The following is an 18,423-nucleotide window of genomic DNA, read 5'->3' as shown; positions in this document are numbered from 1 at the left end:
CAAGTGTCAAAAAAGTGACCAGCTGCCGTAATTGCTGCTTTTCAAACAGCACGGCACAGCGTGAGCAAGTGGAAGAGCAAACTGTCACCCATCCGCCAGCTTTGATTCACAGTTACTGCACGTTCCGTGTTGCTTTCTCTCTCGCCGCCTGAACTGTGTCACGCTCCTCCATCTTTTTGTTTGTTGTTGTCGTTGTCACTCGAAAAACCAACCGCCTTGGCTCTATTTTAACAAGAACGAATGCTTTCGGCGGTGCACAAAGGACTGCCGTGATAAAAAGCTGGGCGATAGGATGGAAATAAACAACTACAACGGAGCTTTTTTTTTTATCTTTATCAAAAGGGCCAAACATTTCTATCAATTGTACTTGCCGTCCGACACATTAACAGTAGGAAAGCACCTAACTCCCAGAACTGACTTCCAGCTGTTTGTGGTTTAGCAACGGTCCGTTAGCATCATACCGCAATTGCGGTACCCGCCATAGTGTGTCATTATAGCCTTTAAAAAAAACAAAAAAAACAGGCTTCCTACAATGTCCGTCATCACTGCCTGTCGTTCCCTCGCAGCAAACAGTCGGTCCAGAGCAGGCAGAGCCCTCCGGCGCTTCCCCGTGGCTGTCACCGTGGCGACAGTGATATTGACGGCCATTATGATAATAGTGATAACAACAAGCATACTAAAAATAATTATAATTAGCTTGTCTGTCTGTCGGTCCGTCTTTGCCTGGGCCCGCTTCCTGCTGTAATTATCGGCAGCTGAGCGCTTTGTCTCCCTGCATCTCTTTTCATCTTTTTCTGCCCTTCCTTCCTCTGCTTTTAACTCTCTTCCTCCCCCTCCTCCTTGCAGTCCAAAAAATGCCTTATATTTTGTTGTCTTATTAACGAGCCAACAAATAAACACGGTTACGTTTGACTCTTCCTCTTTATTTATCGAGCGGCTTGTCATGCTAGCAGGCCGTCATCTTTTCTCCCCTGAATGAAGCACATGTCCTCATTTATACCTGCAAAGTGAGAAGCCATGCATCCTAATTATTTACACTGGTAGCCCAAAGGTCTATTCATGCAAGGCCCAGTTTCCTCGCTTCCTCCGTCGTCCTCCTCCCCACCTCCGCCCTCCACGCCAGCTGCCCAGAATAACGGCCCTGGCGGACTTGGCCCAATCTCGTGTCTTTCACTCTGCGCTCTTCCTGCCCCTCCCGACCCCCCCTGCACAAGTTGACTTCTGTTCATCGTCGACACTACGCGTTATTCAAAGACTGAAAAGGCGACACCTGGATGAGCGAGAACAGAGCTTGACTTGTGCAGAGAGAGAGAGAGAGAGAGAGAGAGAGAGAGATGCTCCTATATACTATTTTGCAAGATTGCAGCGGAAACGCCCATTAAGGCTTCGCTAATTAACCTTCAATGGGCCACTCCTGATTTACTGTCTAACCTTTCCCAAGGCTTCCTTTTAGTTTTTATTCATATTATACCATACGCTACTATGCTGCATTTTTGTAATGCAAAACGATTCAACACAATTCCAGTACGCCTACGGTGTCACGGAAAAAAATGACATCATAACATCGCATCATGGTGTTTGCAATTTGGCCACAAGGGGGCAGTATAATACAGACATTTATGATCACCAAAGAAGCGTTTCACAACTAAGTGACTCAGTTAGCTGCTGTAATTTTGGTTATTAAGAGCAATAATCCGCACCGTGAATTATGATAGCACTGCAAAACAACAACAACAAACGTATCAGTTGTGTTAAGCCATTTTGTTTTGCGTGCTTGTACGTATTGGTCGACAAGCACACGAGCAGAACCTAATGTTAAAAAATGAATCGAATTCATCCGAAATGAAATCTCATTGTGTCCTTTTCAGTTCCCAGCCAACCTCCTCAGAATGTGCGCGCAATCTCCGTCACCTCAGATGAGGCGGTCATCTCTTGGGTGGAACCCCCCAGGATGACCCTGCACGGCGTTCTGAAGGGCTACCGTGTCATCTTTTGGGCCGTCTTCCCCGACGGAGGTGTGTTGGCTGCACGAGTACCCTAACCCTTAAAATAAGGCTGGTATCAGTGGCATAGTCCTTGGAAAACAGCGTGAAACAAAGTATCCAATATGAGCCTCTGTTTGTTCCTCAGAATGGGGTGAAATGCAAAACATCACCACAACCAAGGAGCAGGTGGAGCTCAGAGGTCTGGAGAAGTTCACCAACTACAGCATCCAGGTGCTGGCCTACACACAGGCTGGCGATGGCGTACGCAGCAATGTCCTGTACATCCAGACCCGGGAAGACTGTGAGTTCGCCCTTGATGTCTTTTATCGCCACACACACACACACGATTTATCCAAGGGTTTAAGATGTTTCAGCTGCGGTGTGGGAGGCACATTCATGGAGGGAGGGGGGATTGAGGGTCTTTGTAAGGCTGAGGTAGCTGATTAAAACCTCTTTGTGCTCTGATGTGGCATTACCAGTGCTAATGAGAATTAAGAAGCCAAAAAGCGTGTGTGCGCGCGTGCGTGTGATGAGCCTAAGGCTGTGGATCTGTGCATGTAAAGCCGTCGGAGGGGGGGGGGGGCGGGGTGGGTTTTTAGCGTGTGTGTGTATGAGCACATTTCCCAGCTTCGGTGTGCCAGTGTGAGAAAGCACGCTATTGTTTGTGCGCAAGTCTCACCCTGTACAAGCGAGAGATTAATTCTTTGTAGCTTAGAGAGAATTAATTTTGTGCTTACACTGGTGGCTTGTGGATTACATCCGGATCCGCCCGCCTCTCTGCTCTGCTCTCACCCCGAGGCCCCGTCAAGGGAGGAGGCAGGAGATTTTGAAGAAGTGTCATTTCACACACACATGAAAAAAGCTTTTATGTGTATTCTTTGTGTTAGCTTCACTGCGCTAGCTCTTCATATACACGCCCGCGCGACTGTGTGTTTATCACCCCGAGGCCGAGCGGCTTTTTTTTTTTTTTTTGCCCTGATGCGGGCCGACACCGTGTCCGGGGGCAACCTCTTCACATACGTTCAACATTATCTTTCTGATCCCTTTGCCCTCAGCGGTTGTCGCGGCATATGGGGAAGTGTTTACAGTGGAGTTGTGCAAACAGAGCAGTCGTCAGGCCGCCTCTCGCTGCCGTAAAAGCAGAGATGACAGTGATTCATGCCCTCCCTCTGCAGGCGTCCCTTTGAATGTGTTTACACCACCGCGCTTGTTATAGCGCTTTGGCTACTTTATGGTCCTCTTTGAGCCCTCACATTCAGTTTTAGTGAGCGAGTAGCTCAGTAAGTAGCCGACCCCTGCGTCTAGTCAATAGAATGCAATCGAGAATGTCGGCTCACTTTAACGTCCGTCTATTCAGGTGTCTAATGACACATCTTTTTTTTATGATTTTTGTGGAAAGCACACATTTATCGCTTGGTTTATGTTGTCCTCAGTATGTTCTCCTGTTTTGTCGAATGTGCAGACCCCGGGCCCCCAGCTGGCATCAAAGCTGTGCCCTCCTCTGCCAGCAGTGTGGTGGTATCTTGGTTACCCCCCCATAAACCAAATGGAATCATCCGCAAGTACACCATCTACTGCTTGAGCCCCGGATCAGGCCGACCGGTGAGTTAAAAGGGCTGCATGGATTTATTAGGCAGAAAACAAAAGAGATCATGTTTGGAGGAAGCATGACATGTTTTTCCCCTCTTCAGTTTTTGTTGCGTGTAATCCATACGACGCAAAGATAACGGTTGAAATTGATCCAATTAAAAATGTGCATGGATTGTGTGTGCACTTTTTTGCTGCAGTCTCAGCACGAGGCGTGTGTGTGAAATGAGCTCCGCTCGTACCGCAGTGTGTGCGCGTGCGAGCTCACCCTCCCGCCTCATTTGCATATCTGCGTCTCATCACGTTGCCACGACAACCTCATCTGTTCATCAAGCAGCGCAGAAAAAAAAACACATTCATATGAGCGACAAGTACACACGATCTATCTATCTATCTATCTATCTATCTATCTATCTATCTATCTATCTATCTATCTATCTATCTATCTATCTATCTATCTATCTATCTATCTATCTATCTATCTATCTATCTATCTATCTATCCATCTCTCTCTCTCTGTCTCCATCTCTCCCATCTCGTCAGCCATTCATGCGTCCATCTGAAGCCCCCATGCAGAGTTCAGGATGATTACTATGTAAATGAGTGCAACTGAAGGGAAGGAAGGAAGGAAGGAAGGAAGGAAGGAAGGAAGGATGGAAGGAAGGAAGGAAGGAAGGAAGGAAGGAAGGAAGGAAGGAAGGAAGGAAGGAAGGAAGGAAGGAAGGAAGGAAGGAAGGAAGGAAGGAAGGAAGGAAGGAAGGAAGGAATGGGACGGGGAGGGTTACAGGGAGGGGGGGTGTTGCATCCCCACCGCACGGGGAGTACTTTTGTTCTTCTTTTCATTATCTCGGTCTATTGTTCCCTAGATCGTCGCTATCTCCACGCCTAAGGAATACTTTAATATCCGTTTTAGCAACACAAACTGACTCACCCCTCGTCCCCCCGCCGCTGTTTTGTACTCGTACAGTTTCCACCCTGATATCTATCCATTCATAACTACTCAGGCCTTCCCCTCCATCCACTGGTGAGTATTGAGACAAATGCAGAGAGAGGAGAGAAGAGTCATTGAAGTCAATGTGAGTCAGTGGGAGGTTGGAAAGCACAAAGTGGGCGACGGCGGTTAGTGGGTGTCACTTTTGAGGTGGATGAATGTGAGCAGTGGCTGAAAAGTGAAAGGTAGGCGAGGGATGGCACAGCCAGAATGCTTGACCGATAGAACAGGCTGACAAAAACAAACATGAATCCAGCAGACACAATTTGACTCAGGAGCCCGAATAATTGGACGGCTGAAAATACAAATGTTCCCTCCACATTGTCAGTTCCACGTTTACCAATGGAGAAGGCAGTGATGTGACTAGACAGCAAACACATGGCTGGGTTAAACACACTGCAATTACACATCCAGCTCCAGGTCATGTGTGCTGCATGTGTGGGCTTTCTCTGTCACTCACTTTGTGGGTGCAAATGTGAATTGCTGTTATTTTGCATGTGTGTTGTGGCTGCTGTAGATTGGCCTCATTAGTGTATGACTCGTCGTGATATCTCGAAGCCATTGTCTGTTTTCACCCTGCTCTCCTCTCATCCTCCTTTCCTCCCTTTAAGTCTTGCCCCCTCTCATACACACACACACATTTTTGGAAAAAACTCAGCATATTCCACCACACTTCTTTTATGATTTGAGGGAAGACTTGAGGGCTTGTTTTGCATTAAGCTGATGTTCACTGAGTCCTTCACATTACTTCCGCCTCTCCAGTAAAATGACAGTATGACCCAGTGTGTGGAACCCCCTGCATTTTACTCACGGATTTTGTTACTACTGCATCATGAAATGATATGCTTCTCTAAAAAAAAACAAAAAAAAACCTCCATGTACGTCTTTCTAAAAATGATGCAATACAATTACAAACACCATTGGCAATGGAGAACCTTCACGCTTACGTCCTCTCCTCTGCCGTTCTCGTCAGATGCCCAGCGAATACGAAGCCAACCCGGAGCTGGTCTTCTACCGCATCAGCCACCTCAACCACAGGCAGCAGTACTTGATCTGGGCTGCGGCCGTCACCACCGCAGGACGCGGAAACTTCAGCGACAAGGTCACCGTTGAGCCCGCCGCCAAGGGTGAGCTCCAACTGCTTGTATTCATTCATTCATAAGGCGAAGAGAAAATAGGCGGCGGATGAAAAGGCGAGCAGATACACTGGGGTTGGAATTTTTTCCAATGTTTTTCTGCCCAGCGTAAAGGTTTGCTTGCATGCATGTGATCGGCAGCTGTAAATGGCAGCGTCCTCAGGCTTGCCCACTCCATACTTCATTCAACCAAACATAAGTGCACTAGAGTGCTAGCGTTAAGAAGCCGAGCCAGTGAAAATAAATGGGAGGGTGACAAGGCCTCAATTGGATGGAAGCCCGGGCCCCCTCCCCCCATTATATCCTTTCAGCTCATTCTCCGGCACGTTCCGTATTATTCCCATTCTGTACTTTGCCGGGCAATGTCATTTGTCTGTGGGGATATATTTTAATCCATTTATTCACCACATAGGTCTCCAGGACATTTCTGCGCTTCCAACTGGGAAGAGTTTAGGGAACAAATGTGTTCTTTGCATCTCAATCAAAATCTTGTTACGCCACCTGCGCCACAACTTAGCCCTACTTCCAGCTAGTCTATAGTCTAGTCTACTTCCGGTCACCGAATAGTCAGGTGCAGGAAAACAAAGCATAAAAATAAAAAATGCGCCACACTTAGCGCAGGTGTCATGTCCATTTCTTCATATTCCACCAGCCCCTGCTAAGATCCTATCATTCGGAGGTACGGTGACCACCCCGTGGATGAAAGAAGTACGGCTGCCTTGCAACTCTGTAGGCGAACCAACACCGACCATCAAATGGACCAAAGACAGGTGAGACACGACACCAAATTGAGTCGTTGATGCTTGAATTAGAAGAGTGGCGTCAAATGTGACCTTTCTCTCGGGTAGCGAGAACACAGCCATCCCGGTGTCTCTGGACGGACAGCGTCTCATCATGACCAACGGCACACTGGTGCTACGCACTGTCAAGGCTGAAGATTCGGGCTACTACACCTGCACGGCCACCAACACGTTGGGCTTTGACACCATCATCGTTAATCTTTTAGTGCAAGGTGAAAGCATCTGCTGGGTGTTCTCAAGCAGGGGGAGGGGCGAGCAGTTTCACGGCAAACTCTCTTATGTTCAGTTCCTCCGGACCAGCCTCGGCTCACCGTGTCCACCACCTCTACTTCCTCCATCACTCTGGCCTGGATACCAGGAGATAACGGAGGCAGCTCTATCAGGGGTACGATCGGCTATATTTAGAAGTTTTCTTTATCTAAGATCCAATTGGTTGGGAAAGATCTAATTATGTCCATGACTGTAAGTTTGATGCAGGGAGGTTTTGTAACAGGTAATAAATAGTTCCTGTCTGTAAAGGCAGCTCTTTGATTCTCATTATTGAAAGTACACAAAATGAAAAGGCAGACATTCACGTCACCAAGCAGATATGGCTGATTTTGTTTTGCATGTAAAAACAACATACTGATTACCCTCGTGAGCAAGGATTTTCTGTAAGCAGCATCTCTTGAGGTTTTTGACTAACCTAGGAAAACTAGGCCGTTCTTCAGCTTTGTTTGGCGTCATTGGGACAGACTAATGCTGCCACCTAGTGGGTGATAAATGTACTGTTTCTCAATGGACTAAAAGAAAGCCAAAGGATGCTTAGTAAGTCATGAATGTAACGGATGGACAAAATACTTTATTTGTGTGCAGGATTTGTGCTTCAGTACTCTGTGGACAACACAGAAGAGTGGAAAGATGTGTTCATCAGCTCTACCGAGCGCTCTTTTAAACTGGACAACCTGCGCTGCGGCACTTGGTACAAAGTCAAGCTGGCGGCAAAGAACAGCGTCGGAGCGGGACGCATCAGTGAGATCATCGAGGCCAAGACGCACGGCCGAGGTGAGACACCCGTTAAAACACAGAGAAGCATTAAATGCCAAACTGTGAAAAATAAGTGGATGACTCCTGCTTTTTCTAGAGCCCCAGTTCAACAAGGACCAACCCGTTTTCACCCACATCAACTCCAGTCACGCCCGCCTCAACCTGCAGGGCTGGGCCAGCGGCGGCTGTCCGATCGGCGCCGTGACACTCGAGTTTCGCCCGAAAGGTGAGTCACTTCCAGGAAAGGAAAAAGGGAAATGTCTCAACGTGGCCGTATGGGTTCAGGTACGTGGGTGTGGCAGAACGTGCGCACCAACGCCACCACAGACGTGTTCCTGGCCGAGCTGCGTGAGGCCACCTGGTACGAACTGAAGATGAAAGCTTGTAACAGTGCCGGCTGCGGAAACCAGAGCTCCCAGTTTGCCACGCTGGATTACGACGGCAGTGAGTTGACAGCCCGCAATACTCGTTCAACGTCGAACTGGCTCATTTGATCATCATCCCTTTTTTTTTTTTTCTCTCCTCTTTTCTCAGGCACAATTCCTCCCATCAAGTCGCCCTTGGAAAAGAACGACGACGTCAAGAAGCTGTTTTCTATCGGCTGCCCGGTGATCTTGGTCACTCTTGGTGTGGCGCTCCTCTTCATCATCCGCAAGAAACGCAAAGAAAAGAGGCTGAAGAGACTGCGAGGTGAGAAGAGAAGTAAAGTAGGACGTGGTGGAGTGTGGTGAGTTGGCAATAAGAACAAAGCAACCTGGAGATGGAGCTGACTTCAAACAGATTTTGGAATGAAGTTTTACCACTGCCAAGGAGGTTTGTTTTGTGTTGTTGGTTCGAACTACCTGTTTCTGAAATTCCTCCGCCCATGCATTTTTAGACACCCCATTTTCAACAATTTCTCCAGGGCATGAAACATCTGATTGGTTTGCGCGCCAGATCAAATTTATTTTATTTTATTAAATGGTGGGAAAAAATCCATGTCTTTTTTTCCTCCTAGATGCCAAAAGCCTAGCAGAGATGCTGATCAGGTAAAGAAGTCTCTCCTACTGGAGTTTTTAACATCCACCTGTACAATCCGATCGATCACATCCCAACTGTGAACATTTGTCCGTGTGTGCGGCGGCGGCGCAGTAAAAACAACCGAAGCTTTGACACGCCAGTGAAGGGCCCGCCTCAGGGCCCGCGCTTGCACATCGACATCCCGAGAGTGCAGCTGCTGATCGAAGACAAAGAGGGCATCAAGCAGATCGGTGAGAGGAAGGCAGAAGCGGCGAGCCAGAGAGACACAGAGCGTTGTTGTGCTCGCTCGCATCTGTCGCGGCGATAATAAACACAGGACTCGCTTATGCCAACTCCTTCCTGCCTCTCGGACAGGCGAGGACAAGGCCACCGTACCTGTGACCGACACGGAGTTCAATCAGGCCGGGAACCCGCAAAGCTTCTGCGCAGGTGTGTCCGTTCACCACCCTGCTCTCATCCAGAACACTGGTCCTTTGATTGACATGTCAGACATCAGACCAGGAACCAGTAAGTGATCTTTCTCCTCGTTGGGCCTTCTCACCATCTGAGACAAACAAACGTGAGCTAATTGAAGCAGCGAGCGATAATGAAAATGTCGATATGACAAACGTGTCTTCCTGGTTTGTTGAACCCCACGCGATGCGTCTTGGGCGTCTTGTTTGGCCGACGTCCGTCCTCGATTTGAAACGTGCTCGACCTTCCACCTACCAGATCCGGTTTCCAGGAAGAGTGTCAAATCGGCCCACAGCATCAGGAACCGCTACTCCAGTCAGTGGACTCTGACTAAGTGTCAGGCTTCCACGCCGGCTCGGGTTCTCGCCTCGGACTGGCGTACGGTCAGCTCGCAGCACGGCATCACCGTCACCGAGAGCGACAGCTACAGCGCCAGCCTCTCGCAGGACACAGGTTGGCGCTCGGCCGTCCGTCTCTGTCAGGTTAAGGATGTCCGTAAAGTGACTTCCTCCCCGCAGATAAGGGTCGTAACAGCATGGTGTCAACGGAGAGCGCCTCGTCCACCTACGAGGAGCTGGCCAGGGCGTACGAGCACGCCAAGCTGGAGGAGCATCTGCAGCACGCCAAATTCGAGATCACCGAGTGCTTCATCTCCGACAGCTCCTCCGACCAGATGACCACGGGCACCAACGACAACGCCGACAGCATGACGTCCATGAGCACGCCCTCCGAGCCCGGCATCTGCCGCTTCACCGCCTCGCCGCCCAAGCCCCAGGACTACGATCGCGGCAAGAATGTAGCCGTGCCCATCCCGCACCGCGCCAAGAGTAAGTCTTGTCTTGGTTCTTGGAATAAATAATGATTTCAGGTTTGAAATCTTTTTATATTGAACTTTAGAACTTCTTTGAAAAAGACTATTACCTCCAACAGTCATAGAAAAATGTGAGCATTGTAAATTATATTAGAATACTTGGAATATAAAAAGATAACGTATTTTCTAGGGGTGTAAATCTCGGGTTTTGTAACGATACCATATCATATCGATACAAAGGATCACGATACGATATTTGCCGATATCTTAAAGCCTGCTGTGATTCATTCACGATACATCGCGATATAGTGCTCTACGATCGATATAGAACAATATCCTGATTTATAACAATTCATACGCAAAATCAACAAGGTACTGCAAACTCTTTATTTAGGAAATTACAAAGTGCTTCCAAACGAATGACTTGAAGCCCAAAGGGGAGCGAATTTCCTCGTCTTCTTGGACACTAGCCATAGCACCAGCCCAGGAGCCGCGTAGTTGTCGGCTCCCCTTTCACGTGCCTGCTCTGCTCACAACACAACACGCCACGCCGCGCACTGCTCCCGGAAAGAGGAAGCAAGCAACAATGAACTGGATTTCAAAATAAAGTCGCGTCTAATGTCCGAGGTCAAAAACGGGCGATATAGATCGATGTTTACGTTTAGCATCGATGCCAACAAATCGTAGAGCATTATATCGATTAATCGATGTGTATCGATGAATCGTTACACCCCTAGTTTCAAACTGCTTTTAGGGTTTCTAAGAATAGGGTTTCTAACTAGGCTTTCAAAACTAGGGTTAGGGTTCCCGACCAGGGTTTCCAAGGAGTTTTGCCATCGCTAATTAGGGTTTCAAACTAGGCTCAGGGTTTCCGACTAGGGTTTTAAACCAAGGTTAGGGTTTCAAACTAGGTTTTAAAGCTAGGGTTAGGGTTTCCAACGAGGGTTTCAAACTACTTTTAGGGTTTCTAAGATTGGGGTTTCTAACTAGGCTTTCAAAACTAGGGTTAGGGTTTTCGACTGGGGTTTCCAAAGTTAGGGTTAGGATTAGGGTTGGGGTTAGGGTTTCTAACTAGGCTTTCAAAACTAGGGTTAGAGTTAGGGTTAGAGTTAGAGTTAGAGTTAGGGTTAGAGTTAGAGTTAGAGTTAGAGTTAGAGTTAGAGTTAGGGTTAGGGTTAGAGTTAGAGTTAGAGTTAGAGTTAGGGTTAGGGTTAGGGTTAGGGTTAGGGTTAGGGTTACTAACTAGGCTTTCAAAACTAGAGTTAGGGTTAGGGTTTCTAACTAGGCTTTCAAAACTAGGGTTAGGGTTTCCGACTAGGGTTTCCAAGGAGTTTTGCCATCGCTAATTAGGGTTTCAAACTAGGCTCAGGGTTTCCGACTAGGGTTTTAAACCAAGGTTAGGGTTTCAAACTAGGTTTTAAAGCTAGGGTTAGGGTTTCCAACGAGGGTTTCAAACTACTTTTAGGGTTTCTAAGATTGGGGTTTCTAACTAGGCTTTCAAAACTAGGGTTAGGGTTTTCGACTGGGGTTTCCAAAGTTAGGGTTAGGGTTAGGATTAGGGTTGGGGTTAGGGTTTCTAACTAGGCTTTCAAAACTAGGGTTAGAGTTAGGGTTAGGGTTAGGGTTAGGGTTAGGGTTAGAGTTAGAGTTAGAGTTAGGGTTAGAGTAGAGTTAGAGTTAGAGTTAGAGTTAGAGTTAGGGTTACTAACTAGGCTTTCAAAACTAGAGTTAGGGTTAGGGTTTCTAACTAGGCTTTCAAAACTAGGGTTAGGGTTTCCGACTAGGGTTTCCAAGGAGTTTTGCCATCGCTAATTAGGGTTTCAAACTAGGCTCAGGGTTTCCGACTAGGGTTTTAAACCAAGGTTAGGGTTTCAAACTAGGTTTTAAAGCTAGGGTTAGGGTTTCCAACGAGGGTTTCAAACTACTTTAGGGTTTCTAAGATTGGGGTTTCTAACTAGGCTTTCAAAACTAGGGTTAGGGTTTTCGACTGGGGTTTCCAAAGTTAGGGTTAGGGTTAGGATTAGGGTTGGGGTTAGGGTTTCTAACTAGGCTTTCAAAACTAGGGTTAGGGTTAGAGTTAGAGTTAGGGTTAGGGTTAGGGTTAGGGTTAGGGTTGGGGTTAGAGTTAGGGTTAGGGTTAGAGTTAGAGTTAGAGTTAGAGTTAGAGTTAGGGTTAGGGTTACTAACTAGGCTTTCAAAACTAGAGTTAGGGTTAGGGTTTCTAACTAGGCTTTCAAAACTAGGGTTAGGGTTTCCGACTAGGGTTTCAAACTACTTTTAGGGTTTCTAAGATTAGGGTTTCTAACTAGGCTTTCAAAACTAGGGTTAGGGTTTCCGACCAGGGTTTCCAAGGAGTTTTGCCATTGCTAATTAGGGTTTCAAACTAGGCTCAGGGTTTCCGACTAGGGTTTTAAACCAAGGTTAGGGTTTCAAACTAGGTTTTAAAGCTAGGGTTAGGGTTTCCAACGAGGGTTTCAAACTACTTTTAGGGTTTCTAAGATTGGGGTTTCTAACTAGGCTTTCAAAACTAGGGTTAGGGTTTTCGACTGGGGTTTCCAAAATTAGGGTTAGGATTAGGGTTGGGGTTAGGGTTTCTAACTAGGCTTTCAAAACTAGGGTTAGGGTTAGAGTTAGGGTTAGGGTTAGAGTTAGAGTTAGAGTTAGAGTTAGTTAGAGTTAGAGTTAGAGTTAGGGTTAGGGTTAGGGTTAGAGTTAGGGTTAGGGTTACTAACTAGGCTTTCAAAACTAGAGTTAGGGTTAGGGTTTCTAACTAGGCTTTCAAAACTAGGGTTAGGGTTTCCGACTAGGGTTTCCAAGGAGTTTTGCCATCGCTAATTAGGGTTTCAAACTAGGCTCAGGGTTTCCGACTAGGGTTTTAAACCAAGGTTAGGGTTTCAAACTAGGTTTTAAAGCTAGGGTTAGGGTTTCCAACGAGGGTTTCAAACTACTTTTAGGGTTTCTAAGATTAGGGTTTCTAGGCTTTCAAAACGAGGGTTAGGGTTTCCGACCGGGGTTTCCAAGGAGTTTTGCCATTGCTATTTAGGGTTTCAAACTAGGGTTAGGGTTTCCGACTAGGGTTTTAAACAAAGGTTAGGGTTACAAACTTGGTTTTAATGCTAGGGTTAGGGTTTCCAACGAGGGTTTCAAACTACTTTTATGGTTTCTAAGATCAGGGTTTCTAACTAGGCTTTCAAAACTAGGGTTAGGGTTTCCGACCAGGGTTTCCAAGGAGTTTTGCCATCGCTAATTAAAGTTTCAAACAAGGGGTAGGGTTTCCGACTAGGGTTTTAAACCAAGCTTAGGGTTACAAACTAGGTTTTAAAGCTAAGGTTAGGGTTTCCAACGAGGGCTTCAAACTACTTTTAGGGTTTCTAAGATTAGGGTTTCTAACTAGGCTTTCAAAACTAGGGTTAGGGTTTCCCACGAGGGTTTCCAAGGAGTTTTGCCATTGCTAATTAGGGTTTCAAACTAGGCTCAGGGTTTCCGACTAGGGTTTTAAACCAAGGTTAGGGTTTCAAACTAGGTTTTAAAGCTAGGGTTAGGGTTTCCAACGAGGGTTTCAAACTACTTTTAGGGTTTCTAAGATTGGGGTTTCTAACTAGGCTTTCAAAACTAGGGTTAGGGTTTTCGACTGGGGTTTCCAAAGTTAGGGTTAGGGTTAGGATTAGGGTTGGGGTTAGGGTTTCTAAATAGGCTTTCAAAACTAGGGTTAGGGTTAGAGTTAGGGTTAGGGTTAGAGTTAGAGTTAGAGTTAGAGTTAGAGTTAGGGTTAGGGTTAGGGTTAGGGTTAGGGTTAGGGTTAGGGTTAGGGTTACTAACTAGGCTTTCAAAACTAGAGTTAGGGTTAGGGTTTCTAACTAGGCTTTCAAAACTAGGGTTAGGGTTTCCGACTAGGGTTTCCAAGGAGTTTTGCCATCGCTAATTAGGGTTTCAAACTAGGCTCAGGGTTTCCGACGAGGGTTTTAAACCAAGGTTAGGGTTTCAAACTAGGTTTTAAAGCTAGGGTTAGGGTTTCCAACGAGGGTTTCAAACTACTTTTAGGGTTTCTAAGATTGGGGTTTCTAACTAGGCTTTCAAAACTAGGGTTAGGGTTTCCGACCGGGGTTTCCAAGGAGTTTTGCCATTGCTATTTAGGGTTTCAAACTAGGGTTAGGGTTTCCGACTAGGGTTTTAAACAAAGGTTAGGGTTACAAACTTGGTTTTAATGCTAGGGTTAGGGTTTCCAACGAGGGTTTCAAACTACTTTTATGGTTTCTAAGATCAGGGTTTCTAACTAGGCTTTCAAAACTAGGGTTAGGGTTTCCGACCAGGGTTTCCAAGGAGTTTTGCCATCGCTAATTAAAGTTTCAAACAAGGGGTAGGGTTTCCGACTAGGGTTTTAAACCAAGCTTAGGGTTACAAACTAGGTTTTAAAGCTAAGGTTAGGGTTTCCAACGAGGGCTTCAAACTACTTTTAGGGTTTCTAAGATTAGGGTTTCTAACTAGGCTTTCAAAACTAGGGTTAGGGTTTCCGACCAGGGTTTCCAAGGAGTTTTGCCATTGCTAATTAGGGTTTCAAACTAGGCTCAGGGTTTCCGACTAGGGTTTTAAATCAAGGTTAGGGTTACAAACTAGGGGTGTAAATCGAGGTCAAAAACGGGCGATATAGATCGATGTTTACGTTTAGCATCGATGCCAACAAATCGTAGAGCATTATATCGATTAATCGATGTGTATCGATGAATCGTTACACCCCTAATATTTTCATGATGAAGACGTTTAAAAAAAAAAAAAAAACTCACCAGGTCGTTTTTTACCCACGTATGCATCTAAGGGTCACATCACTGAAATATCCCAATTTTTTTGTTTTTGCTTGACTCGTGCAGGTGACTACTGCAACATCCCCCTCTACATGAAGTCAGACCCCTTCTTCCGAAAGCAGTCCGAGCACCATGACCCGTGTCCAGTGGTTCCCCCCCGCGAAGCCTCCATCCGCGGCCTGGCCCAGCGGGCGTACCACACCCAAGGCCGTCACATGACTATGGACTCTGCAAAGCAGCAAGCCCTAACCATGGGCCACTCTGGCCTGTCCAACCTCACCTCCTCTGGGGCGTCTTCTGGAGGAGCCTCTGGAGGAGGTGGAGGCGGCATGTCCGCCAGCTCCAGCAGCTCCACGCTCCCACAGAGGACTCTCACCATGCCGGGCTCCTCGGCAACAGGGGTCCAGAGCGCCGCGGCCGCCGCCGCAGCTACCGCCGCCGCCGCCACCGGGGCGTCATCATCCTCCGGCGGGGCTGTGGGGGCCACAGGAGGCACGCCAGGTGGCGCCTCTTCCTCCTCCTCCAAGATGGGAGGATCCAGAGACTCTCTTTTGGAGAGCAGCTCGTCAGGCTTGGGCAGACTACAGAAGCAGAGGGATGGTGGCACCGGGGCTTACTCCAAGTCGTACACACTGGTCTAGCCTGACGTCGTGGCGGCTAACTAAGAAGATTAGCGGTCAAATGTGGAGCGGATAAAACACCGACGCCCGGCTCCTCTCCCGTGGATGCCTGCGCTGTGCCAGGCCGCAGAGGGGCTGCTCGGGCTCCCATAAGGAGAAGTTGGCGGGGGGGGGGGGTATCTACAGCACAGGGGGTTGCCTTTCTTTCTGCCTGATCGCGTGTCTCCCTCTTTTACGTCACCACTTGGCAAAACACGTATGATTTCTTTTTTTTTGTCCACTTCGATCTCCCCTCGTCCAAGGTATGCACAAAATCCTCCAGGCGGTTGCTTGAATTTCACGCCACTTCTGTTTTAGGAGATCACAGCATTGTGCCGCGGCAGGATGCGTTAACTGGATGCATTTGCCATCAAATGTCTCAGTGAGGGAATTCTCATTTCTGGCGATGGAGAATTTCATCTGACGATTTTTAAGCTTTGCGTGTGTGTGTGTTTGTGTGGCTATATGTAAATATATACAGTATATGTGCACGTGTGGCAGGCACACAACAACGGTGGACCTTTTTAAAAATCAAGCTGTATGCTGAGCGTCCAAACAGTAAAACCCACAATCCGTTTTGTACTTACGAAGCTGCGTTTGGAATTTATTTTTGAACGCTGATATCGTTTGCCGTGGAAAGAAAGGCGAGGGGGGAACAAGTTACTCTGAAGGTTCGTCAAGATGCCACAAGTGCAGTGGTCGTTCTACTTTGTTTAACTTCCCCGGCGTCATTTCCAGACATTAGCAAACATGTAGAAAGAGAAATTGTCACCTCAGAAGCCGACTTTTGTCATGGATGGATAGCCCCCGCCCATCCCCTAAAAAAATGGAATATGCGGAGGAACATATTAAAGTGATTAGGGAGAAGTGAATGAATGAATCATTCCAAACACATCCTTGGAATGTTGGGTCAGTAAATAAAAAAAGAGCCTCGGTGTATTGAGTTTAGCTTTATGCATGGCGCTGTATCTTTTTATTTGATTGGATTTTTATTTCTTCACCATTAATTCTCCAATAGCATAATCTCATCACAAAGAATCAATTCCAAAAACAAAAAAAATGGTTAAAAAATAGAGTTGCTCCAAATGTTTTGCAATGATCAAACGTAACAAACATCAGGGCTCTCGCAATAGAAAATAATATATGTTTGTTTTAAAATAGAATACTATATGTACATATATATATTTCTATTCAAATATATAGCAAATATATGACTATTGAGACAAAAAAAATCTATTCAAGCCGTTCTAAATTGAAAATATATTAGAAAAGATCACAAGACAATCGCTCCGAAAGAGAACGACAAAGAGGCGAGTGACTTTAACGGGTAGCACAAGCGTCACGGCCGGCCGGCCGGGAGGAAAGAAGACGACGAGGCGCCGTCATCTTTCTCTCCTCCTTGTGATCAGGCTGAACGTGGACGCGGCTTGGAAGACAAAGCACAGTCAAGTTGTGGTGTGAGATTGTGTTGCTAGGTAGAAAACAAATAGTGTGTGGTGAGCTTGCTGTTGAAAAAGAAAGAAAAAGAGTCAAGACAAGAGCAGAGCATACAGTGGATGGGAAAAGTCTTCACACCCTTGTTGAAATGACAAATTTTGTGATACTAATAATTTAAAAAATGGTTGTAATAATTTTTTCCAGCATTAATATGATCTATAACCTATATAACTAAGTTAGAAAATATTTAAAAAATATTATTTAAAGAGGAAATAAAATATATCAATGAAATAATGTGGTTGCATAAGTGTGCACACCCTCTTATAACTGGAGATGAGGCTGTGTTCAGAACCAATCACATTCAACCTGATGTTAAATGGAAATGAGCACACACCTGCCAACTTTTGCCTATCCCCCCCAAAAAATCAACCTCGGTTTCACCTCAGTTTTTGACTTTTGCAACCACCTGATCTCAGCCATTTTTGCTTTCCCTCTTAAAAATATATTTTACATAATTTATTTATTTTTATAGCGTTCTCATTTTTTTTTTTATATGCATTTGAAGAGGGGTGTGTAGACTTTTTATATCCACTGCACAGTTAAGTGAGTGAGCCTGTTGTAATATGTTGTATTGTACCTTACAAATGTGTGTTCACCAACGATGCCATCGCACTCTACTGGACTACTTTCTGCGTCACCTTACGTTTCCACTTCATGTACGTTTTGCAGAAACACATTTTAGATGGCCTCTTTACGTTCTGTCACGCGCATATCGGATAGAATGACAACATTTCCGGTCAAGTTTCCACGACACATTGATCTGATGTCAGTTTGCTCAAAGTAAATCCAATGTCTCCGACAGAAAAAGCTCGTGTGAAGGTTCCTAATCCAAATGCAATGCCGTTGAGGACGTTTTATTTTCAATGCAAATGGAGTATTTTTAATCTTCAGTTGAAGAGAAATGTGAAGCATCCTCGGTTTTGGGAATCCCCTCCCCAAATGCTTTGTCATTAGCTCAACCAATCAGAGACCCCTCCTCCCACAGTATGACATCATTTCTATTCCATCAGTAGAAACCCTGTGTACATAGGAAAAGTGTTTTTGTATAAATGACGACTATTTTCAACATCTTCACTAGATACCAGGGCACAATGTAAACTTTAAATTGAAGTTACTGTATTGAGGCGAGAGGACTTAATGGAAAACTATTTAAAAAAAAATAAAAGAATAGAATTATACAGAAATTGCTTTATCTTGATTTCGTGAAACAAGTCAGGGTGGACCATGCACAATTCAAATATGATTTCTTCTTTTACAGGACATTTGGTTGCATTGTCTTCTTTGGTTTTGTTTTGTTGAAGTTTGAATCCCGCTTGAGGACAGAAGCATTTGCATGTTGTGAACATTCTGCTGGTTGCCAAGTGGCAAATGCTGAAACGAGGGGTCATGAAAACATTTTGAAAAAGCAGCGCTTGTTCCTTCATTCCTATTTTGCGGGCAAACGTTTGCTTGGATTTGCAATTGCTTGTGTTGAACTTGACATTTTCCTTTTCTATGAAAATAAACAAAATGCAGGAAAAAAATACTCAACACCTTGTGCAATAAAGCTATCTTTTTATGAACTGTGATGATATTGTTCTTTTTTTTTCTCACATTGTAGATTCATGTTGTGAGGGTTTGTCATTACAATCCACAGGATGTGGATGAAAAAAAATAATT

The 18,423-nt window shown here is 45.8% G+C and overlaps 1 protein-coding gene across 2 annotated transcripts in view; it reads left to right on the top strand.

Annotated features, from left to right (window-relative positions):
• LOC119132037 (Down syndrome cell adhesion molecule-like protein 1 homolog) overlaps positions 1-16,783 on the top strand; it is a 61,765-nt gene extending 44,982 nt beyond the window's left edge. The window contains exons 19-35 of one of the 2 annotated variants that reach the window (XM_037266912.1): positions 1,869-2,015; positions 2,131-2,286; positions 3,448-3,587; positions 5,537-5,690; positions 6,352-6,469; positions 6,548-6,711; positions 6,786-6,884; positions 7,355-7,543; positions 7,623-7,751; positions 7,811-7,969; positions 8,060-8,215; positions 8,523-8,553; positions 8,657-8,775; positions 8,900-8,974; positions 9,257-9,451; positions 9,517-9,825; positions 14,675-16,783. In XM_037266912.1, the coding sequence (XP_037122807.1) occupies positions 1,869-2,015; positions 2,131-2,286; positions 3,448-3,587; positions 5,537-5,690; positions 6,352-6,469; positions 6,548-6,711; positions 6,786-6,884; positions 7,355-7,543; positions 7,623-7,751; positions 7,811-7,969; positions 8,060-8,215; positions 8,523-8,553; positions 8,657-8,775; positions 8,900-8,974; positions 9,257-9,451; positions 9,517-9,825; positions 14,675-15,249 (2,915 nt within the window). In that variant the 3' untranslated portion in view covers positions 15,250-16,783. Of the gene's footprint in view, positions 1-1,868; positions 2,016-2,130; positions 2,287-3,447; positions 3,588-5,536; positions 5,691-6,351; positions 6,470-6,547; positions 6,712-6,785; positions 6,885-7,354; positions 7,544-7,622; positions 7,752-7,810; positions 7,970-8,059; positions 8,216-8,522; positions 8,554-8,656; positions 8,776-8,899; positions 9,053-9,256; positions 9,452-9,516; positions 9,826-14,674 lie in introns of both variants that reach the window. The other variant, XM_037266911.1, reaches the window with a different exon arrangement.
• Positions 16,784-18,423: the final 1,640 nt, after the last annotated feature.

This window comes from Syngnathus acus, chromosome 13 (assembly GCF_901709675.1).
Source record: "Syngnathus acus chromosome 13, fSynAcu1.2, whole genome shotgun sequence".
Classification (NCBI taxonomy): domain Eukaryota; kingdom Metazoa; phylum Chordata; class Actinopteri; order Syngnathiformes; family Syngnathidae; genus Syngnathus; species Syngnathus acus.
This window is presented reverse-complemented; position numbering and strand designations above follow the sequence as displayed.